General features: G+C 29.6%; 1 protein-coding gene across 1 annotated transcript; it reads right to left on the bottom strand.

Annotated features, from left to right (window-relative positions):
• Window positions 1-2,555: 2,555 nt before the first annotated feature.
• LOC123270198 lies at window positions 2,556-3,635 on the bottom strand. Its single transcript, XM_044736141.1, has one exon. The coding sequence runs from the start codon at window positions 3,633-3,635 to the stop codon at window positions 2,556-2,558; it is 1,080 nt and encodes a 359-aa protein (XP_044592076.1).
• Between the last annotated feature and the right edge of the window lie 23,090 nt (window positions 3,636-26,725).

Raw genomic sequence — 26,725 nt, 5'->3', positions numbered from 1 at the left:
GAGCTGGCGCCGCTGTACCCCCACGGTGCGAGATTACTTTATATTATCGTCAGCAAGGACTCAATATATATATATATATATATATATATATATATATACATATATATATATATATTTATATATATATATATATGCATATATGCATATATATATATATATATATATGCTATATATATATATATATTTATATATATATATACATATATATATATATATATATATATATATATATATTGCTGCATATATATATATATATATACATACATATATATATATATGTATATATATATATATATATATATATATATATATATATATATATAGCTAAGAAACTATCGTGACTTTTTGTTTCCTACCCAGCTTGATTAATTATTTTTATTTGCTATTATTTTCGACCGCGATGATAGAATCCTTGATCCTATGCCCGATCACTTAACGCTGACCTTATCTCAAATTGAATCTTGAGTAAACAAACCGTGTCGTAGATCGAGATTATATCGATTGTTATTACGTTGTAGAAAATTTTTAAGAGAACGTAATCTGTAATCCTTTATCCAAGATCTTTTTTCATGGTTTAATAACAAATAATCGACTTACTAGGAAGTTGATGGAAAATTGCATTTTAAAGGTTAGACGATTATCTGAAGCTTCACCTTTCGAGATTGGAAAATCTATTGAGTTACTAGAATTATAGATTATCGGAAAAATTTTACTAATTTAAAAGATAATTTTATTTTTTCATTCTATTTGTAAAATTTCAATTGTGTATTTTTTTTTATATAATTTTAGATATATTATTATTATTATTATTATTTTTATAAAAAAAATATCTGAAAGGACTTTTTATATATTTTTTAAATGATCTAGACATGTAAGGAAAAAATAAGGATTTTTTGCTGATAAAATTCATTTTAATGATAGAAGAAAGTTTTGTCTTTATATATACTCCTGAAGAGATTTTTCTGATAGTGAGAAGGTGTAGCCACCTAGCGGCAAAACCAAGAACTAATAGAAATTAGTTCTTAGTTTTTAGAAACTTAGAAATTAGTTATTAGAAAATAAAAAGTACTAATCTATATTATTAAGAAAATAAGCGAAATTTTTTGTCCAGTGTGTTTACATGAAAAAAAATGGGTTTTTATGGTTAAATTTGGTATCGTTGGAAAGGTCTTGACCTGAAGTTGTGCCTTTTCAATGTTTCTGTTTTGACTCGCGATTGGTTTACCGCAAGTATATAAAATTTTACGTATAAAATTAAAGCTTATATTTTATACCAAGTAAATGAGTTACTCAAATAAATTGTGAATAAAACGTTTAGTTCACTATTAATAAATGCAAGACTAATAATAGATGTTGCACTAAGTAAAACCATGAGGTTGAGTTTAACTTTAATTTATTTAAAGTAAAGAAATGCGACTGTGCGCTACAAAGTATGTAAGAATAACTAACTTAGAGAAAATACAAAAATTATTACAAGGAGAGTAAAAACTAGGCGTTACAATTACAAGTAGAATAAATTAGGAGTAGGAATATTTGGCAACGAATAGTTGACCAGGAAATAATTTGGAGGCGGGATAATTGCCAGCTATGCAGTTTGGAAAAATAAGCAGGAAAGGGAATACGGATGCTAAGATTTTTACCTGGATGGGCGATACGTTTACAAAAATATTTCTAAACTTAGTTAGCAATAAAAAGATTAAAAATACGAAATTTACCAAAAGTAAAAACCCAAAGTAATATAACCCAGGTATCAAATTTATGACCATAAGCAGATTAAAAACTATTTAAGAAAATATCCCAAAAATTACCATTAAAAATTTATTTTCTATTCTAAATCTAGAAAATAACTAAAATAAAAAGGAGCAAAAAAAAAATTGTTTAGACTGCTATTGCAATACCTAGACTGGGAAATTTACAGCCATAAATAAAATTAAACAAATGAATAAATCTTTTTTTTTTAGATAACATGAAATACTTAAAAATACGGGTTTGAATTTAAAATAAAATATAATATTTATATTATTTACCGATTTAAATAATAATTTTCGAATATACAAATAAAAAAATATGAAATTATTTAATTAATTTAAAATTTTCTAATAAAACTAATCGTACGACGGAACATGCCGCCCCCCTTGAACCATCTAGTTCAAGCAGATTCGGTGAAGTCGTCATCCTCTTCATCGATGGGAAGTGGACAACGCTTCTTAACGCAACGGTCGTATGTGCCCGTTTTTGTCCTAAGGGTGACCACTCTGACAATGCCATCCTTTCCAGGATGAACAGCGGTGATGCGCCCGAGGACCCATTGCAAAGGAGGCAAATTTTCTTCAAAGATTAGTACCAAGTTTCCAACCTTGATGTTAACTGATTTTACGCGGAGATCCACTAAATTTAATCAATTGATGAAGATATTCCTTGTGCCAGCGTATCCAAAAAATGCTGCTTGAGCTGTTGAGCATGTTGCCAAGCAGATAGGCGGTTGATTGGGGTATCTGTGAAATCAACCTGTGGAAAAGAGGTCAACGGACTACCTATGAGGAAGTGAGATGGAGTTAAGGGAAGAAGGTCATTAGGGATCGGATGACATAGGGAGAAATTGGCCTTGAATTTAGGATAGCTTCTATCTCAATGATATATGTTTCTAATTGCTCAAAAGTAAGTAAGGCATCACCCACGGTTCTAATTAAATGATGCTTAAATGATTTTACCGCGGCTTCCCAGATTCCACCAAAGTGCGGAGCTCTAGGGGGGATAAAGTGCCAATCAATCTTTTCTGCGTTACAAAATTCAGTTATTATATTTTGATGCGCTTTCGAATTAAATAAAGCATAGGGCCCATTTAGCTCGCTTTTGGCTGCGACAAAGTTAGTAGCATTATCGGAGTGAATTTCTATTGCTTTTCCTCGTCTTGAAAAAAGTCGCTTGAGGCTGGCTAAAAATGCTTCAGTGGTAAGGTCACTGACAAGTTCCAAATGAACAGCCTTTGTGCACATGCAAATGTATACTGCCACGTAAACCTTTACGCGGCCGCGATTACGATGACGTTTTTCTTTTATATAAAAGGGTCCACAATAATCAACTCCTACGCGTAAGAAAGGACGCGAAGATGTGACCCGCTGAGTGGGAAGAGTTCCCATCGGGTGATTAGCAAGACGCGGTTTTGCGCGAAAACAAGGTATGCATTTACGAATCAAGCTACGTGTGACGCTGCGTCCATTTAACGGCCAATAATTTTGGCGAACTGAGTATAGTGTTGCTTGCATACCTGCATGTTTAAGTCGAAAATGTTCGGCTTTGATAATTAATTTAGTCACGTGATGCTGAGCAGGTAATAAGATTGGGTGACGTTGTTCTTCAGCAATAGAAGAATAAGCAAGTCTACCTCCAACACGTAAAATGTCGTCTTCGTTTATGATCGGATTTAATGGAATTAATTTGCTACATGAAGGAAGTGATTCCCCAGCTTTAATTGATTCTATTTCTTTTTTAAAGCAACTGGATTGGACTAAACGTATAATCAAGTCATGAGATATTGCTAATTCTGTACTAAGTAGTGGACCAAATTTACGTTCACTACTGGGTTTTTTAATATTGTGTATAAAACGTAGAATGAATGCTATAACTCGCTGCATCCTACTAAAAAGAACTAAATCTTTCGATGATGTTATACTCTTTTATCTCAATTTTCAAACATGCAATTTTAGGAATAAGAGGTTTCAAATCAGGAATATCTATAGGGGTAAGAACTCCTTCCGGCCATGCTGAGCTTTCCTGAGTCAACCATAAAGGTCCATCAATCCAAATGGAACTTTCAATAAAATCTGACGGAAGCTGTCCTCGAGATATAAGATCTGCAGGATTATCTTGTGATAAAACGTGCCGCCAATGGCAAGACTCAGTGATAGTTTGAATTTCTGACACGCGATTCGATACGAAAGTTTTAATCGATGAGCTGGCGTATTTATCCAATGCAAAACAATCGTAGAATCAGACCAAAGATATGATTCATGAATGCTTGTCAAAATAGTTGGCTTTACAATATGATAAAGACGAGCAAGTAGTACTGCAGCGCAGAGCTCTAATCTTGGTAATGTCAATGGTTTGACAGGAGCCACTCGAGACTTGGAGGAAATAAGGCGTATATATATCTGACCCTGACAATTAACTGAACGCAAGTACAAACAGGCGCCATAAGCCTTTTCACTAGCGTCGCAAAACCATGTAATTGTACTTTAACAGAATCAGGTATGGTAATTCCACGAGGAAAGCGTAAATTTTTGATTAATGGTAGCTGGTCCAAATAAGCGGACCAAGACGAATGAATCTCAACAGGAATAGATTCATCCCACGCTACCCCGGCTTTCCACAGGAGCTGCATGATAATTTTTGCGTGCACGATGATTGGACCTGGGGAACCAAGGGGATCAAATAATTTTGCAATTTGAGATAAAACAGTCCTTTTTGTAATGTACTTGGATACTGGCATATTTACAACATGGTAGTAATCATCTTCTCGGAAATTCCATTGAATACCTAATGTTTTTATAGATGAGTCAGGATCTAACGACATATGTGCACTATCAGGATGCTCTTGATCCTCAATAAGCAGAGATGAATGATTTGCAGCCCATTTTCTTAAACAGAATCCACCCTTTTTTAATAAAGATATGAGTTGATCACGTAGGATAATTGCTTCAGAGATTGTTTGTGCACCTGTGAGCACATCATCGACATAAAAATCTCTACGTAGTATTTGGGATGCAATTGGAAAATTCCTCCTCCTCATCATCGGCAAGTTTATATAATGTTTTGATTGCTAAATACGAAGCGGAAGATGTACCATACGTGGTAGTTTCAAGTGTATATATCTGAATAGGTTCAGAGGTATTTCGCCGATAAAGAATTTTTTGATATGGAGTGTCTTCAGGATTGACACGTACCTGTCGATACATTTTTTCAGCATCAGCAGTGAGAACATAGATTTGAGATCGAAAACGTAAAAGAATACAAAGTAAATCGTCCTGAAGTTTAGGACCTACCATAAGAGTATCATTTAAGGAGATTCCAGTTGAAGTTTTAGCTGAACCATCAAAAACGACGCGAGTTTTTGTCGTTATGCTGTCTTCCTTGACCACAGCATGATGCGGAAGAAAGAACCCTTTACCTGTAGTATTTTGATCCTTTGCAAGTGACATATGACCTAATGCCAAGTACTCATCTAAAAATGCAATGTACTCACGCTGTATTTCGGGTTTCTGCTGGAATTTACGCTCCAATGCATAAAAACGTTTTAACGCAACGGCGTAAGATTCACCTAAGCCAGCCTTTTTATTATTAAAGGGTAAACGTACTTCATACCTTCCATCAGTATTTCTCGTTGTATTAAGAGCATAATGCTCCTCACAGGCCTTTTCTTCAGGAGACAAAATTGTATTCGATGAAAGTTCTTCAATTTCCCAAAAACGGGTTAAGCTTACATCTGGAGGATCCGAATGGATCGAGATATGACAAGATACAAGCGAAGGTTGAGAATGCGCATCAATTTCACCAGCAACGACCCAACCTAACTGAGTTTTTTGAAGAATTGCATTTGAGTGATTTTTCAATGGTATTTGTCCTACAACGAGCAATTTGTAAAACAATTTAACACCAATTAAGGCATCTACCTTCGAAGATTTGAAGAAGTCGGGATCGGCTAATTTAATATTTTTAGGTATGTCGAGGCTTGATTGATTAATCGTGATCGAAGGCATTGCCTGACTAATTTGAGGTACAATTAAAAATCAGCAGATTCCCTGTAATTATTGCATCGAGATTGCAAGGTAGCTCGAGCAGAATGCTTAACGCTAGTTGAAGTATTATCTATCCCAGTTACATAAATATTAGCTGGTTTCTTAATTAAATTCAAAAAGTTTGCAACATTTTCAGTTATAAAATGTGCCTGAGAACCTGCATCTAAAAATACGCGAATAGTTTTGCTCTTGCCTTGATGATTCACCATGTCAACTAGAGCAGTAGCAAGTAAAACATGTGAGCTTGTTTGAGCTTGCAAGATAGTACTATTTGCAACAAAATGAGAAGAAACTTGAGGATTTACCGATTGGTTGGAAGAATTATTTGCTTTTTCAAAATGTAAAAGAGTGTGATGTTTCAGCTTACAATTTCTGCATGGCTGAGAGGTACATTTGGATGCTCTATGTCCCTTTTTTAGACAGTTAGTGCACCATCCACTATTTCTAGAAGCCTCATAACGAGCGTGAGGATCTAAAGCTGCAAATGTGGTACAACTATAAACTAAATGAGTATTTCCACCACAAAATACACAAGATTGCTCGTGAGTGGTGGTTGCAAATGTTTGTTGCGAGCGAGTATTAGATCGATTGTTATTATTATTATTTTTATTAGGCCTTTCGAATACGGGTTTCGGATTTTGAAGTCGAACTCCTTCTACCTGAGCACGTCTTTTTAGAAAGTCTATTAAATTATTAACGGTAGGACGAGCTATACCGCTACTGCAATCTTCCCATCGCTCGCGAGCGGAGGAGTTAAGTTTTTCCCGTAATATTACGATTAATATGGAGTCCCATGAACCTATGGGTTCTCCTAACGCTTGAAGAGCGCGTAAGTGTTTTTGGACGCGATCTAAAAATGCGCGAAATGAATACTCTTTCGATATGGATGGCATATCTACTAGAGCTTTAATATGACAATCACGTATATATTTCCGGTCGTCATATCTTTCTTTTAAAAGATCCCAAGCTACGATGTAATTTTCGTCTGAGGATTCGATAGTTGAAATTATATCGGCTGCTTCACCTTTTAAGCATCCTTTCAAATAAAATAATTTTTTTACAGGAGGAATTTTTAGATCCTTATGAACGAGAGAATTGAATAAATCGTGGAAGCCTAACCAAGTATCATAAGCTCCACTGAATGTTGGCAATTGAATTGTCGGCAAAGATGATGAATGAAAGTTATCAAATGCATTTTGAGATAATTGAGATAATAGAAGTTGCTGATTGACAGCATCTAAATTTTGAACACTTCCGAAATGAGACGGTGCATTATTATTGTTGGAGTTTTGTTGCTCTTGCTGTTGTAAATTATTTACTTCCGCGTTTAACATCGGAGAATCTACTAGACTTTGACTCGTCGAATTTAATAAATCTGTAGTACTATTATTTGTTTGTTCCGTTGTAATAGGATGTGTAATGTTCTTTTTAACATATTGCTCTAAAAGTTTAGTGGCTATGCCAAAGGCAGTAAAATAAGAGTTTTCAAATTCTTCGCGATGTGCAAAAAGGGCGTCCGATTCTTCGAGCAATTCTTCTAGCTCTTCTTGATACGATATGAATTTATCACGAGTTTCCTCTATTGCACGAAATCTTTTTTCAAGAGCAGGAATGTCTGTTTCTGGATTAAATTTATTTAAAAAATTTAAATACGATGCTAAAGATCGTTTGGCACCGGCGCGCTTAGTTGTTAAGGCCTTTATTTTTTCGTCAGTCATATTATAATAGTAATCAGAACTAGTTAATAAGAATCAATGCAAAAGAAAAAATATCACGAGATATAAGCGAAACAATTTGCAAAAAAGGTAGGATAGAATTATAGGTAGCCAATTGACGTACTTTACCAACTGGATGATAATTACAGTATTGAATTATGCTGGATACTGGGCGTTGTACAGGAACAGACGATGCAGTTTTCCAAAGGGTTTCGGTTATTGAACAGGAACAGATGAAGAAGCTTCAAGCAGGTCCTGGGTGTTGAATCAGAAAGATGATGTGTCTTTCGACTGTGCAGGATAGTAGCTTATGGTGGCTACGGGCACTGAACGACGACGGAAATGTATTTTTTTTTTTTTTCACTTAATTTTGTAAACCGAGTACGCACTGACTCGAATAAAATAATAAATTGAACACTGGAAGTTAAGTAATTTTAAACTATCCGGCTCGAGGGACCAATGTTTTGACTCGCGATTGGTTTACCGCAAGTATATAAAATTTTACGTATAAAATTAAAGCTTATATTTTATACCAAGTAAATGAGTTACTCAAATAAATTGTGAATAAAACGTTTAGTTCACTATTAATAAATGCAAGACTAATAATAGATGTTGCACTAAGTAAAAACCATGAGGTTGAGTTTAACTTTAATTTATTTAAAGTAAAGAAATGCGACTGTGCGCTACAAAGTATGTAAGAATAACTAACTTAGAGAAAATACAAAAATTATTACAAGGAGAGTAAAAACTAGGCGTTACAATTACAAGTAGAATAAATTAGGAGTAGGAATATTTGGCAACGAATAGTTGACCAGGAAATAATTTGGAGGCGGGATAATTGCCAGCTATGCAGTTTGGAAAAATAAGCAGGAAAGGGAATACGGATGCTAAGATTTTTACCTGATGGGCGATACGTTTACAAAAATATTTCTAAACATAGTTCGCAATCAAAAGATTAAAAATACGAAATTTACCAAAAGTAAAACTCCACAGTAAAATAACCCAGGTATCAAATTTCTGACCATAAGCAGATTAAAAACTATTTAAGAAAATATCCCAAAAATTACCATTAAAAATTTATTTTCTATTCTAAATCTAGAAAATAACTAAAATAAAAAGGAGCAAAAAAAAATTGTTTAGACTGCTATTGCAATACCTAGACTGGGGAAATTTAAAGCCATAAATAAAATTAAACAAATGAATAAATCTTTTTTTTTTTTTTAGATAACATGAAATACTTAAAAATACGGGTTTGAATTTAAAATAAAATATAGTATTTATATTATTTACCGATTTAAATAATAATTTTCGAATATACAAATAAAAAAAATATGAAATTATTTAATTAATTTAAAATTTTCTAATAAAACTAATCGTACGACGGAACAGTTTCATATGCTTTTCTAAAATTGTTTATTTATTATGATAAGTTTTAGAGGTAGTTATAAATAGATTCGAATTAAGCGATAAACAAAATTTGTTTATTTATTTATTTTGTTTTGTACACATCAGTGTGGTAATATGTCAAAAATAAATTTATATAATTAAGAGACTAAGAAAAATTTAGTAACGGGTATATCTTTATCGTAAATTGGGTTTGATATTTTTTAGCGATAGTTATTTATGATTTAAATATTTGAGAGAAAAAGGAAAATTTTGTGACGAGCATATTATTATTTTTAAAGGAATTTTTATAGTTTAATTTGGTATCATCAGAAAGAAAGAGATAAGAATTAGTGCCTAGGTTTTATATATTTTCTAGAAAATTTTTTATTTCAAATTTTTGGAGGAGTTTTTAATAGTTTTTTGGTTCTATAAATTTGTTCGGTCACATTTGTCCATAAAATTATTTATAATTGATCCTGTGATAGCACTATTATTTTTAAAATTTATTTAAAAAGCACCCAAACTATTAGTGTGAATATAAATATAAAAAAATCATTAAGCCCAAGTTTTTTTTAATCATAATTCATAAATCATTGCAGTCGCGTAGCGACTGCAGGTTGCTATTTATTGTTAAGAAAGTAAAAAAAATTTTGTCTTCAGAATAGTCATGAGATAAAATCAATTTTTTTAGTGAAATTTAGTGTCATTGTGAAGGTCTTGACTTAAATTTGTACCTTTTCAAGGTTTTACATTATTCTCACCGATAGTCAATTTATTATAATAAATATTTAGACTGCATTCGAAAATGCTCTATCTCAAGATACATAATTAAGAAATGACCATGTATCTTGTGAACTATTGACATTTTTAAAGATATAAGCTCACTCCGACATTACACTCATTGAGACATTTCATTTGAGTACCCACATCAATTTTTCATATATTTATATATATATATATATATATATATATATATATATATATATATATATATATATATATATATAGATATATATATATATATATATATATATATATATATATATATATATATGTATATATGAAAAATATATCAAAAATGCATGTGGGTACTCAAAGGAAAGCTCTTGATGAGTGTAACATCGGGGTCAGCTTATATCTTTAAAATATACATTATATATATGTATATATGAAAAATATATCAAAAATGCATGTGGGTACTCAAATGAAAGCTCTTGATGAATGTAACATCGGGATGAGCTTATATCTTTAAAATATACATTATATATATGTATATATGAAAAATATATCAAAAATGCATGTGGGTACTCAAATGAAAGCTCTTGATGAGTGTAACATCGAGATGAGCTTATATTTATAAAATATATATTATATATATGTATATATGAAAAATATATCAAAAATGCATGTGGGTACTCAAATGAAAGCTCTTGATGAGTGTAACATCGAAATGAGCTTATATTTTTAAAATATATATTATATATATGTATATATGAAAAATATATCAAAAATGCATGTGGGTACTCAAATGAAAGCTCTTGATGAGTGTAACATCGAAATGAGCTTATATCTTTAAAATATACATTATATATATGTATATATGAAAAATATATCAAAATGCATGTGGGTACTCAAATGAAAGCTCTTGATGAGTGTAACATCGAGATGAGCTTATATTTATAAAATATATATTATATATATGTATATATGAAAAATATATCAAAAATGCATGTGGGTACTCAAAGGAAAGCTCTTGATGAGTGTAACATCGGGGTCAGCTTATATCTTTAAAATAAATATTATATATATGTATATATGAAAAATATGTCAAAAATGCATGTGGGTACTCAAATGAAAGATCTTGATGCGTGTAACATCAGGATGAGCTTATCTCTTTAAAAACATCAATATTTAAGAAAGTACAGTGCAATTTAACAAAAGTCACTATTTAATAAATCAAAATTTCATTTATTTACAGTTCGAAAGCCACAGCAGTCACATAGTGACTGCAAGATTTCTAGTTATTATTATTATTATTTAAAGCGATTTGTGTTAAACAATTTTTAATTGATAATGTGAAAAATAAAACGCATGAATTGAAAAAAAATAATTTATTAAACTGTAACAATTAATATTGATGGGTAAAAACAATTTTTTTTCTTCTAAATAAATGACTAAAAATTTCGTAACTAAATCAGTTTATTACTCCATACTAAATCCTTCTATCAGTGTACTTAAAGTAAATCGGTTACACTCGATTACCGAGTAATTCACTGTAAGAGGAATTCCGCGGAATTTATCGTCAGTAAGACGAATATTTACGGGTTAGTTTTATTTGGCGGTATGAATATTCAGTACTCGGCAAAGAATGCTCAGTTATTTCTTTTATGCTTCTCAGCGAGAGCACCGAGCTTCCTCATACTTATACTTATTTTTTAATAATATGCCGGCTCCCAGGCTCCTTGCATCCATACATACATACATAAATAAGCGAGTAAGTAAGTTGAGAGTAAACGTGGCTCATCGCCGACGTGGACTACTCTCATCGGTCAGAGGTTAATGAAACATCGTGAAAAAATATTTTATTGAGAATATAAAATGCTAATAAAATAAAACTCACACACGTGTAATTCTTCGACGAGGATATAATATAATGTGCATTAACATTACGCTTCTCAGTGGGTAGGTGTCGGTGAAATGCCACGCGCTTTAGAAAGTTTTTTAAATTACCCTACACCATTTCAAGAGATTGGATTTCATTAAACTTCAAGAGTATTTTGGTTTCAGGAATAGTTTCTGCTGAGGTCAATGTGCCGTCAGATGTGGGAAATTGTTCGAATTGTTTTGGGGAATAAATTAAATTGAAGATTTTTTTTTAATTATCAGTGAGCATAATTAGCAAAGAGAGATAAAGTTTGTACCAAAAAATTGAGAAAGTTTTGGGATATAATCTATATTATTAAGAAAATAAGAAAAATTTTCTTTCCAGGATAGTCATATGATAATAAGTATTTAGGCTGAATTTGAGAATATTCTATCTCTAGATACATAATTAAGAAATTACCTTGTATCTTGTGAACTATTGACATTTTTAAAGAAATAAGCTCATCCCGATGTTACACTCCTCGAGACCTTTCATTTGAGTACTCACATCAATTTTTCATATATTTTATATATTTATATGTATTATATATATGTATATATGAAAAATATACCAAAAATGCATGTGGGTACTCAAATGAAAACTCTTGATGAGTGTAACATCAAAACGAGCTTATATCTTAAAAATATATATTACATATATGAATATATATGAAAAATATATCAAAATTCAATATGTTATTAAATTTAAAAAAAAATTTCATTTTTTTTATTTTAAAAATTTTTTTGCTATCTTTTATTTGTTATAAAATTTTCAAAAATCTATAAATATATGCTAAATTAATTTGCATTAATTAAGAAATGACCTTGTGTCTTGTGAACTATTGACATTTTTAAAGAAATAAGCTCATCCCGATGTTACACTCATCGAGACCTTTCATTTGAGTACCCACATCAATTTATCATATATTTTATATATTTATATGTATTATATATATGTATATATGAAAAATATACCAAAAATGCATGTGGGTACTCAAATGAAAACTCTTGATGAGTGTAACATCAAAACGAGCTTATATCTTAAAAATATATATTACATATATGAATATATATGAAAAATTTATCAAAATTTAATATGTTACTAAATTTAAAAATTATTTTAAAAAATTTCATTTTTAATTTAAAAATTTTTTTTGCTATTTTTTATTTGTTATAAAATTTTCTAAAATCTATAAATATATGCTAAATTAATTTGCATTAATTAAGAAATGACCTTGTGTCTTGTGAACTATTGACATTTTTAAAGAAATAAGCTCATCCCGATGTTACACTCATCGAGACCTTTCATTTGAGTACCCACATCAATTTATCATATATTTTATATATTTATATGTATTATATATATGGATATATGAAAAATATACCAAAATGCATGTGGGTACTCAAATAAAAACTCTTGATGAGTGTAACATCAAAACGAGCTTATATCTTAAAAATATATATTACATATATGAATATATATGAAAAATATATCAAAATTCAATATGTTATTAAATTTAAAAAAAAATTTCATTTTTTTTATTTTAAAAATTTTTTTGCTATCTTTTATTTGTTATAAAATTTTCAAAAATCTATAAATATATGCTAAATTAATTTGCATTAATTAAGAAATGACCTTGTGTCTTGTGAACTATTGACATTTTTAAAGAAATAAGCTCATCCCGATGTTACACTCATCGAGACCTTTCATTTGAGTACCCACATCAATTTATCATATATTTTATATATTTATATGTATTATATATATGTATATATGAAAAATATACCAAAAATGCATGTGGGTACTCAAATGAAAGCTCCTGATGAGTGTAACATCGGGATGAGCTTATATCTTTAAAATAAATATTATATATATGAATATATGAAAAATATACCAAAAATGCATGTGGGTACTCAAATGAAAGCTCTTGATGAGTGTAACATCGGGATGAGCTTATATCTTTAAAAACGTCAATATTTAAGAGACTACAGTGCAATATAACAAAATTCATTATTTAATAAAGGGGCCCTCCAACTCCATAGCGACTGGTAGGACATTTGACTCTAGAATTCCATCAATTATAAGCTATAATTTTGTGACTGAAACTTATACTATAGTAAAATTTATCTTTTAATATAGAATAATAACTAATTAACTGCATCCCTTCGTCAAAAACCTCCATTACTTTTTAAGTTTCTCGTAATTATCATTTGACTGATTGTGACTGGTGGGACTAAGAAAAATCTTTCTCTCTTACCAAAGGTGTACTTAAAGTCCAATTTCAGTTCGACCACTAAACTTTTAAAAAATACTTCCCTCTCAATTCAAAATTTATCCTACAAACATTCAATATTATGAAGAATTAGACTGATTACCTTCGTAGAAACAATTAAAAAAATTTATTTTTATTGTGACTTGTGGGACAGGAATTTGTGACTGGTGGGACAAGTACAAAATGTCTACATCAAGTTGTTAATTAAAAAGACTTTTATATTATTTCAACCTTAGAAACATTATTGTTTATATATTTAACTATAAATTATTTAGGATAATTAAAAAAAACTAATTAAAAAATACAAATAAAGGATTTAGCATGCTGACAACACGATCTTGATAAACTTAGGTGTTAATTAATAACGAACATAAAAAAATTTGTTCTTAAAACTATAATAATAAATATGTTAGTTAATAACAAAGATAAAATGAATTTGTTGTTAAAACTATTAAAACAACATTTGACCCGGATACAAGTTAGTACGGCTGAAAAGTTACTAAGAGAGAAAAATCGATTTTCTTATTGATTAAAAAAAATTTTCTTTACAAATTAGTAAAATATAAATTTTTAATAATAAATTAAGACTAAATTAGAATGAATTAGAGATATTTTAAAATTTTAGTCATTTTCCCATTTCCCATTTTTAGTAGATTTCATAAAAATCTAACTATTTCAGCCGTCCTCGTGGCGCAACTTTTAAAAAATTTAGCCATTTTCTAACTTAGTTTGTCGAGCTGAGTCAGAAAATATATATAGTTCAAAAATTTATATATGTATGTATTTATATATATATATATATATATATATATATATATATATATATGCAGCAGTATATATATATATATATATATATATATATATATATATATTTATACGATATAACGCGGCTTGTCAGCACGATAGCGTTTTCAATTTATGACCGATTCTTCTCAAACTCAGCATGCTTTATCTATCGATCAAGACCAAGGTTAAGTTCGAAGCTGAGCTTAATCGGGCGAGTAATTTGGAAATGACAGTAGTTTGTAAATTAGACAGTAAATTGATGTTTTTACTACTTCAACTTGGTATAATTACTGAACTAGTCAAGATATTGAAATTCGGTAAAATGCATCGTAAAGCTCTTTTAATAAGCTTCAATTATAAGGGCAAACTATCCCCTTTAAGCTATAGTTCATGTAAAAGTTATTCTTGCGCCGCCTGGTGTGTGTAATTGCAAGCTGTCAAATATCTTTTTTTCACTGTAGTTTCCCATCTATTATAAGATTAGCATGTATCCTTATATTATTTAATCTCTGGCCGTCCGCTTTTTACATAAGAAAAAAGTTAAAATCTAAAAATCTGGGTCGCTATAGTTTGTGCGGATTATTTTTAATAATTTTAAATAGAAATTACAAAGATAATTGATAATAATCAAGTAATACGCGTAATAAAAAGCATGAACTACTATTATAAAATATCATATAAAAAAAAATCAAAATAAATTTGAAAAAAAATTTGTAACCTCAAAAAACCGTTATAATTACTGAACTAGACAAGATATTAAAATTCGGTAAAATGCATCGTAAAGCTCTTTTAATAAGCTTCAATTTTCACTACTTAGAAGTGGTAGTAGTCTCAATATTACTCCTTTTAGAGTTCGTTTAATGAAACTGTTTTACTGTTGCAGCCGTTTTAGAATTATTGTGTACATCATAGCTGAATCATGATGTAAATTCAATAATTACGATATTGATCAGTCTGTTGTGTAATGTTTTCGGGTAGGTTGTCAGTAAATATGTCACAAATTAGTTCTAACCATTGTTTTCTTCAACTAAAATTTTATCCGGTTGCAAAATTCTGATTAACTTGAAAACTGTTGTTTCTAAGCAGTTACTTAAAATTTGGACATTTATAATTCAAATCTTATAATCTGTGCAATTCTTTGGTAAATATTTGAGAAACTTTTTCTTCACAAGATAATTTTTTTCCAAAATTTGTTGTAAATAGTTTTAAATTTATTATTGAATTTTGTTTTTAATTCATGAATTAAGTTATACATTATCAGTGTTATTATATTATTTTATTAAAAATCAATTTTTTTATTTGAAAAATCTACTTCCATTTCGGCTGCCGAATGGCCTTTTTTAAAAATTACAAAAAAATTAATTATAATGTAAGACTAAAAAATTTTAATTCAAATTTAATAAAGTGTGCGATTTAAAGCAGGTAATTTTATGACTAATAAATGAATAAATAAATAATGATAATTAAAAATAGAATAATTAAAAAAAAAAAAAAGTGAAAGTGTCTGTGAGACCACCTGTAGAAGCAAAGTACCTCAGTAAACCACCAGCAAACCGCAGGACGTGGTAATTACCCTTGTAGGCTCTAAATAAATGTTAAAAGTGAGGCGTGTAAGCATGGAGGCTTGCAGACGTTCAAAATACCTAAACTCAAGTAATATTTTTTAGGTTCGGTTGTAGTATACTAACCTCTTAGCCTTCTACCTTTGGTTTTATTTTAAAGAACCGACAGAAATAAAAGAGAAAGAAAGTAAAGAGGAACTGCGCCAAAAAATAAGGATCAGAACAAGAAGGAAACAAAGCGGTAAGACCGCATAAGAAAGCACTTAAAACCAAAGAATCGGGGAATTTTAGCAGAAGCATAAAGGAGAGTTGTAAAAAGCAGCAACAAGAACAAAAGGATGAGGACGAGGATCAGGATGAGGATGAGAAGCGAGTGAAGGGGACTTTGTTGTGGGCACGAGTGCATTGAGCGTGACAGTGGGTGCAACACACCACCTGCTTATTGCATTCTTCGTTTAATTTTAAGATTATTTAAGTTCTTTGATTTTTGATTGAAAAAAAAAATTGGTCATTTTTTTAAGTGTTAAAAAAAATTATTATTATTATATTTTTTTTTAATTCAATCATAATGATAATCATAAATTTTGAATTTCATGAGCTTATAGGATATAAAATTTCCTTTTAAATGAATACCCACATGTCTGATTTATCTTAAGAATATCAAGCCGCAAAAAACTGCGAAAATCCGCGAAAAACTGCGGAATTGCAAATAATTCGAAAATTAAAATATTAAAAAAAATTTTTTTTTAACTTTATCGTTACACTGATAAAAGGATTTAGTTCGGAGTACTAAACTGATTTAGTAACAAAATTTTTAGCTATTTATTTGGGAGAAAAAAATTTTTCACCCATCAATATTATTTGTTACAGTTTAATAAATTATTTTTTTATTCTAAATAAATTATATTAACATAAACAAAGCATTTTTATATCAAAATAAATATTTGTTTCCACCAAATAGTATTTACACTGTAAAAAAAGCGGTGTTAAAATGAACTCATTTTAACACCGCTATGTAACACCTGTGTATTATTAACACCGGTGTAGCGGTGCTCTTTTGCGGTGTTAAAAATCCGGTGTAATACCGGTGTAACAGTAGAATCCACAGATTCGGTAGAATCTGGCGCCAAGTTCCGTTCAAATCCGTTGTAAACGGAGCGCCAGACTACCGACTGTGTTTACTGTAAGCAGAACAGTATTTTGAGGTTGCAAAATTTTATTTAACTCTACGGTACTTCTTGTTCCTAAATTTTATATTATAACAGTAATTCATGCTTTATTTTACTGATATTAATTAATTATATTCAATTATAATAATTAATCTACTTGAAATTATTAAATTTTATCAGCACAAACTATAGCAAGCTCAAAAATTTCGATCCTGACTTTTTTTCTATGTAAAAAGTGACATGCCACAGACTAAATAATTCAAGAATGCATGGTAATCTTCCAATAGATGGGAAACTACAGTTAAAAAAATACATTTTTTGCCCTCTGGGCGGAAAGTGGCAACTTTGGTCTCACTGCGCTAAACAAAGTTGCCGCTTTCCTCCTTCCTCGGACAAAAAAATATTATACAGCCCTTGGGAAGTAAAAAAGAAAACCTCAGATCACATGTTTGTTGACCTCGGCTTCGCCTCGGCCAACAAATACATGTGATCTGAGGCTTTTCTTATTTTCCTTCCCAAGGGGTGTAATATACTATTCACAGCTTGTATCTACATCCGCCAGGGTGCGCTGGAATTGTTTTTACATAAACTGTAGCTTCAAGAGGATAGTTTGCTATAAAAAATGCAGCCAACGTGAGATTTAAGTTGGTACCAATTGCAAATTTTTATTATAATTACAAAAAATACTGAAATCCGAACAAAAACAGTTTCACTGTAAAAAAAAAATCGCGCCAAGTCCACGTTCATAAGACTATTAAGAAAAAAAAATTTCTTATTTATTTACAAAAAGATATAAAATAAAAAAATAAAAAATTCAAGTAACCGATTTGATCGTATTTGATTTTCGGAAATTAAAAAAAATTTTATTGTAAATTTAAAAATTGAAAAAAAAATTTTGGAACGTACTTGGTGTGCGTCATTGTGTATTTCAATTTTCTTAAAGTCCTACTAAATAGATTTTACGAATTTCATTAAAAGTAAAATATTTTGCAACCACGCACACTAAATACGTTCCAAAATTTTTTTTTAATTTTCAAATTTACAATAAAATTTTTTTTAATTTCCGAAAATCAAATACAATATCGGTTACTTGAATTTTTTTATTTTTTTATTTTATATCTTTTTGTAAAGAAATAAGAAATTTTTTTTTCTTAATAGTCTTATGAACGTGGACTTGGCGCGATTTTTTTTACAGTGAAACTGTTTTTGTTCGGTAAATTTACACCGTATCGGAATATGAATATTACATGATCCATAAAACACAATTAATATTCAATATTTATCAAAATAAGACAAGTAACATTTATTTAAGAATTTTCAATTTATAAAATTACTCAGAAATCGATTTAGTGAATGTTATACAACAAGTTAAATAGTATTTACAATATTAAATGTTTAGGAACAATATAATAATTCTTTTTATCGTAACCATGATGTTTCTCATAATATAATGGATGTTTTAAACATGACAAATCTACAGATGTGCAAAAATAAATTATCTATATGAAAATCATTTAAAAAACGTTCAAAATTGTCGTAAAATTGTTCTAAAAATGTTTCAAATTTGTTGTAAAAACACTCTATAACTGTCCAAAAAATGTTCCTAAATTGTCTCAAAAATATCCGAAAAATATCTCATATGTACTCAAAATTTGTTCTCAAATAGTTAAAAAAATGTTTTAAGATCATTCAAAAAAGGTTCCACATAAGATTTAAGAACAAAATTCCAACTAAATTGCTTCAAATAAATTGCATTGATTCTAAAATTATCTTAGAAGTATTCCGAAAATCTTAAAAAAAATACTTAAAAGTTATGAAATAATTATTAAAATCCACTATTCTAGAGTTTCCGATTATCTATATGATGTCCTAAAATTGTCCTTTAATAATGGTGTTAAAGTTACACGGATCGAAAATTTACACCGAGAGAATTTCACACCATTATTTCACACCACACGGCCATGTAAAGTGCTCTGGGTCCATTTTTACATCGAAATTTTTTACAGTGTATTTATTTTAATCATAAACTTTTATCTACTTTTTTGCCCTCCGGGCGGAAAGTGGCAACTTTTTTCCCGCTGCGCTAAACTAAGTTGCCGCTTTCCGCCTTCGTCGGACAAAAATAGTATACACTCCTCGGGAAGTAAATAAGAAAGACTCAGATCACATGTTTGTTGACCTCGGCTTCGCCTCGGCCAACAATTACATGTGATCTGAGACATTTCTTACTTTATTTCCCTAGGTGTGTAATATACTATATATTTTATTATTTTAAACTTTCTAAATTAAATATTAACTTTTTTTTGATTATTTATTTTTACTTATTAAACATAAAAAGTTTAATTATAAAAATTGTGTTGCTTAAAATATTATCAACACCGGAAAATTTATAACACCGATTTAACACCGAAAAAAAATATTTACACCGCGACCGGTGTTACTGCTACACCGATTTCGGTGTTGAATTTAACACCGGAATTTTTAACACCGTACACCGCATGGACTCACACCGGTTTTTTTTTACAGTGTAGTAGTAGTTACTAAATATTTATTTGGTAAGTATTGTCGGTAGATGGCTATGCTTTAATTCCAATGTGATAAATAACCTATTCACTGATTCAGATTATTTTATTCAGCACGATTTTGGGAGATTTATCTTCCTTTTGAAAACACACATACTCCCAAATGGCTTATATGTCATTTTTCAGTGGAGTTTAGTTTAAATTTTTCAATTAGTCTATTATTGATATGTTAAGAACTTGTTGAATTTTAAATTTTATAAATGTCTCACATAAAAAATGATAATTTAATGAGATTATTTTCTTTATAATACCTTATGTTTTTACTTAAAATTATTTATTTTAATTATTTGGATTTATTTTGAGTAAAAAAGTTAGGTTATACGGTAAAATTTGTTAAAAAATTAATTTGTTCAACCAATAAACGATTTATTGCGAAGCAATAAATCATTTATTAAATACTAAATATTTATTTAGTGGAATTGGGCTTTAATAAATAATTTAGTAACTATTACTAAATCTTATTAAATAGAACTAAATCCTTCTATCAGTCGAAAGACTTCTATCCGGCGAAATTAACTAAAAATCAACACAAGAGACGAGAATTTTTATCTCTTCTCATTTTACAACTCTCGATAATTTATAAATTAATTTTCAGACCCGATAAAAATAATTTTTATCGCCGTCTCTGATTACAAGATTGCAAATTCCACATTTGTTTATTCGTATTTCCAAATTCCAGTGGATCATGTTACCCGGCTTATCTTTATATCGCTTTGTTCGAACGCCTACTGTGGGAATATGACGAAACTTTTCCCAAATAACACAACAATTAATCAGAAAAAAATAAATACGTAAATGAAGACGTTGGAGCCGAGGCAAAAATAAACGATCGGAAATTTATGTCCGTGTTAAAAAAATGTATGCGCTTTATTTTTTTGATCTTGTTGCGCGAGAACGCAAGCGTATAGCACTTTACATGCCTATACTACTGTTAATCCACGGATGATTTACCTCCGACACGCGATTTTCGTGTTGCATAGATTTACGCCGTTAATTAAGTTTTTTTGAATCTGCATAATGTCTGCACTTGGAGCTATTATGTTCTTTTTTTCTTAAGAAAAGAATTTTTTTGTGTAAATTTTAGGTATCTTATTTTTTTTTAAATATATTGAATATAAATTTAATAAAAATATAGTTTTAATGAAAAATTAAAGCCAATTTTTATTATATACTTTAAAAAATAAATATAATTAAAAATATATTTAAGGATATAAAAAAAATTAATAATAATTATTTATATTGATTAAAAATTTTCTACAGTGTATTTATAAGATAAAATGCGCGACTTAATTGTGGAACGGTTTGTGTGGAGGGGGTTTGGGCTGTGAAGAGGTTGGCGCAACGAGCAGAGAGTGTGTGCTGACACACGAGTCGCAGAAGCCTTATCTACTGAGTTTATACATCAATAATGTGATCTATATAATTAAGAGAGTGGAAAAAATTTGTCTCTGGGGTATTTGAGGGATAAAATGGGTTTTTTAGGTAAATTTAGTAAAATTGAAAAGGGCCTGACCTGAATTTGCCTTTTAAAGGTTTCATATGCTTTTCTAAGATAATTCATTTATTATGATAACTTTTCGGAGTTGTTATAAATAGATTTTAATTTAAAGCTAGATTTAATTTGTTTATTTATTTATTTTGTTTTGTACACGTCAATGTCGTTATATATGTCAAATATTAATCCATTTAATTAAGAGAATAAGTCTAATTTAGTGACGGGGATATATTCATTATAAAATGGGTTTCTATAGTTAAATTCGGTAGCATCAGAAAATTAATAACCTGAATTAAAGTATTTTCACGGTTTTATATTTTTTCGGCGATAGTCAATTTATTATCTAAATAATTAAGAGAATACGCTAAATTTACCGACGGGGATATTTATATTTAAAAAGGGATTTTTATAGTTTTATTTCGTACCATCAGAAAGGTCTTGAGGTGAATTTGTGCCTTTTAACGATTTTATATATTTTTTGGTTGGTCAATTTTTTATTTAAAGTTTTTCAAGGAGTTTTTAATAGTTCGTTCTATAAGTTTGCTCCGTGAAATTTGTCCTTAAATAATTAGCAATTGATCCCATAGCAATATTATTTTCAAAATTAATATAGTGACTGCAGAATATTAGTTAAAATTATATAAATTAAATTTTCTTCAATTTATAATTGAATTTTAATCATAAATTCTTTAAAAAATTCATTTAACAAATTTTTGCAATTTATTTTTATTAAAATTTTTTATTTGCTCTTTCAAAATTAATTAAATAACATTGTTAACTTTTTTTACCAGCCTATTATTTTTTGCGAACCCCCAAACACGCGAAAGATGAATTTCGTAAATTACAAGATCCACAAAATGGATAGAATAAATATAAACCTAGCATCGCGTGATGAATTCGATGTTTTAAATTCGCATTAGGGAGAATCTTTGAGCAAACATCGTTAGACAAACTTTACATCTCATTTATTAATTCCCAAAATGAGGAACAAAATCTTTTAAAATTCCTCTCAAGATAAGACTTCTTTTTTTTTCTTAATTTTTAATTTTTTTTTACTCCAGCTCCTTTCTTCCCCCTCCCCTCTTTATTATTATCTGGCTAGAAGCGTCCAGGTAAGAACCCGGGGTTATCAGAGCCTTAAAAGCAAACGTAAAAAAAAAATTTCCGCCTGAATGGAGGACAAAGCGAGTGACGTTTAAGAGCCAGTTGATTGACGGGTTTAATCGTCGCTCGGGCAGCTAGCCTTGTCCAGGCCCGATAAGCATAAGCATTCGCCCGGATAAAAATATAATGTGTATAAAATAAAAAGGCATTCCTAGACTCGACCGGCCCCGGGACATTTTAAGAAAGAACTAAAAGGACTTCAGGACACACGTCCATCAGCCATTACCCCTCGACGCACTTAAACCTCGGAGCTTGCCTGAAAGGTAATGGCTGTCCTCAGGCATCGAACCCATCAGGACATCAACGTCAGTCCCAACACACGTGCCTCCACGCTCCAGAACTCCCCTCCCCCTTGCCACCCACTATGGGGCCGCAAAAACGGATTAACCGCAATTATTTAGATCTTCCGTAAAATCCACCGCAAATCTTGGATTTTATGATCGTGACTTGAGGTATAGACTATACATTCGCTTTAATTGTTCCAAAGGCTTGCGGTCTGGGCGAATCAGGCCCGAGCGGTACTAATGCTTCGTTTAATTCTAATGCTATGCTTATCTATAATTGTATTTTCTTTAAAATTTATCCTTAAATTAACGAGAAAAATTACCGGACTATATTGTAATCGTAGGATGCTAAGATGATGCTTTACAATTTACTAGAAACAGAAATACTTTTTACAGGTGTGAGTAAAATTTACCTGTATCCGGTAAAAATCCGAACAAAAACAGTTTCACTGTAAAAAAATCGCGCCAAGTCCACGTTCATAAGACTATTAAGAAAAAAAATTTGTTTTCTTTACAAAAATATATAAAATAAAAATTAAAAATCCAAGTAACCGATATGATTGTTTATGATTTTCGGAAAATTTTGTTACAAATTTAAAAATTAAAAAAGTTTGGAACGTATTTAGTGTGCGCGGTTGCAAAATTTAAAAACTTGAAATACACAATGACGCACACCAAGTACGTTCCAAAATTTTTTCTTAATTTTTAAATTTATAACAAAATTTTTTAATTGCCGAAAAGCGTAAACAATCGTATCGGGTACTTGGATTGTTTAATTTTTTTATTTTATATATTTTTGTAAAGAAAAAAACAAATTTTTTTTTCTTAATGGTCTTATGAACGTGGACTTGGCGCGATTTTTTACAGTGAAACTGTTTTTGTTCGGATTTTAGTATTTTTTGTAATTATAATAAAAATTTACAATTGGTACCAACTTAAATCTCGCGTTGGTTGCATTTTTTATAGCAAACTATCCCCTTGAAACTACAGTTTATGTAAAAATAATTCCAGCGCACCCTGGCGGGTGTAGATGCAAGCTGTGAAATATCTATTTTTAACTGTAGTTTCCCATCTAATGAAGGATTACTATGCATTCTCGAATTATTTAGTCTGTGGCAGATCACTTTGCCCATCGAAAAAAAAGTCAGGATCGAAATTTTTGCGTTGCTATAGTTTGTGCTGATTAAATTTAATAATTTCAAGTAGATTAATTGTTATAAGTGAATATAATTAATTAATAACAGTCAAATAAAGCATGAATTACTGTTATAATATACAACTTAGGAAAGAAAAGTACCATAGAATTAAATAAAATTTTGCAACCTCAAAATACCGTTCTGCTTACAGTAAACACAGTCGGTAGTCTGGCGCTCCGTTTACAACGGATTTGAACGGAACTTGGCGCCAGATTCTACCGAATCTATGGATCCGAACAAAAACAGTTTCACTGTAAAAAAATTGCGCCAAGTCCACGTTCATAAGACTATTAGGAAAAAAATTTTTTTTCTTTACAAAAGATACAAAATAAAAAATTAAAAATCCAAGTAACCGATATGATTGTTTATGATTTTCGGAAATTTAAAAAATCTTATTGTAAATTTAAAAATTTAAAAAATTTTAGAACGTATTTCGTCTCCGTGGTTGAAAAATATTTTACTTCTAATGCAATTCGTAAAATCTATTTAAGGTAAAAGCCCCAATTATTGACGCTATAAGAGACAAAGTTATGATTTCATTTTTTTAAGCAATCAAATATAAATATCGATGAATTTTGTTTGTGGTAATGTCTTCAGTAATGTTTTAACTAATCAATTTCTATTTTTAAATGATAATCAGTGATGTTTACTAATTAATTTTAAATAATTAAATATATGATCTGGATACACCAATTATTGACGGGTTAAAAAACTGATTGATCTAATTATTGACGTACCGTAACCCCAATTATTGACGCCCCTACTGCACATGCGTCGAATCATTTGGTTATATTGTTATTTATCAAAAACTTGATATAAAGTAATCAATATTATTAAAGTTAATTAATAATAATTTCTATGAATAAATAATTATTATGAAAAATATAACAATTTATTTAAAAACTTATTTAACACTAAAACACGCCGAGTTATTTGACAGTTAAAAGCCTTGAATATAATCGCGTATATAACGTATTTTATACTTAAAAAAAAGGCGTCATAGCGCTGTCGACTGGCTGTCAATATGGGATTCACCATAAAAATTATGAACTAGTTATTGACTCCCATTATTTAAATATCATAAAGCATACAATTAATTTCGATTATTTAATTTTATAAATATTTCATATATTGTTAATTAAAAAAAAAAAATAGATCATATAATTACATGAAAAAATTAATTTAAACTCGGCAGTTAAAAAAAATGCTTTTCTAACCAAAGTTGTTAAGAAAATAGACGCTCGTAAGCTGATTTGATGAACTGGTGCTAACTTTATTTTTTTTTAATAATTAATATTTAATATTTTGAACTGAATGTGATTTTTTTCAATTTTTTAATTAATTAGAATTTAATAAAAATTTATTTGATCGTTATTCTTATTACAGATAATTTAATATATTTAAAAATAATTTAGGGTGTCAATATTTAGACCCCGTCAATAATTGGGGCTTTTACCTTACTAGGACTTTAAAAAAATTGAAATACACAATGACGCACACCAAGTACGTTCTAAATTTTTTTTTTTTAATTTTCAAATTTACAATAAGATTTTTTTAAATTTCCGAAAATCATAAACAATCATATCGGTTACTTGGATTTTTTAATTTTTTTATTTTGTATCTTTTTGTAAAGAAAAAAAAATTTTTTCTTTTCCTAATAGTCTTATGAACGTGGACTTGGCGCGATTTTTTTTTACAGTGAAACTGTTTTTGTTCGGATTTTAGTATTTTTTTTTAAATTATAATGAAAATTTACAATTGGTACCAACTTAAATCTCGCGTTGGCAGCCTTTTACTACAAACTATCCCCTTGAAGCTACAGTTTATGTAGATATAATTCCAGTGCACCCTGGCGGCCGTAAATGTAAGCTGTGAATTACTTTTTTTAACTGTAGTTGCGTATCTATAGGAGGATTAGTACACATTTTTATTTTATCTAGTCTGTGGCGCTGACCTTTCTCCATCAACAAAAAGTCAGGATCAAAATTTGTGAGCGAGCTATAGTATGTGCTGATAAAATTTAATAATTTCAAGTAAATAAATTGTTATAAGCGAATATAATTAATTAATACGCTGCAATAAATTATGAATTACTGTTATGATAAACAAATTGGGTAAAAGTACCGTAAAATCAAATAAAATTTCGCAACCTCAAAAACCGTTCTGCTTACAGTAAGCACAGTCGGTAGTCTGGCGCTCGGTTTACAACGGATTTGAACGGAACTTGGCGCCAGATTCTACCGGATCTGTGGATTTTAATTTTTAATGCAGCTTGCCGCTTAGAATATAATTATTATTGGACTTATTGTTATTAAAGGAAAATTATTAGTATAAATTTTCTAGGTTTTATGTTTAAAAAAAAAGTTCATTTTAATTTAACAACATTAAATGTCTATTTGATTTTTAAATTAAATTTATTTTTAGGTTATTTCACTTTACAATCTATATATATATATATAGAATGATAGCAAATATTTATAGATAATTGCGAATGTCATTAAAAGCACATCTTTACAATTAATAGTTAACTAATTGCATGAAATTTTATTTTAATGATAATTGTATAAATGTTTGTTAGAATTAACTGTGATTGAGTGTCAACTGATCACTGACATGTGAAATTTTGTAAACAGCTGAGAAGTCTACAGCGATTGCAGCGCCGCTGAAAAGTCGGT

The sequence above is a fragment of the Cotesia glomerata genome, linkage group LG8 (genome assembly GCF_020080835.1).
Source record: "Cotesia glomerata isolate CgM1 linkage group LG8, MPM_Cglom_v2.3, whole genome shotgun sequence".
In the NCBI taxonomy this organism is placed as follows: Eukaryota; Metazoa; Arthropoda; class Insecta; order Hymenoptera; family Braconidae; genus Cotesia; species Cotesia glomerata.
The sequence above is the reverse complement of the archived record's forward strand: the minus strand, read 5'-3'. Positions and strand labels throughout refer to the sequence as shown.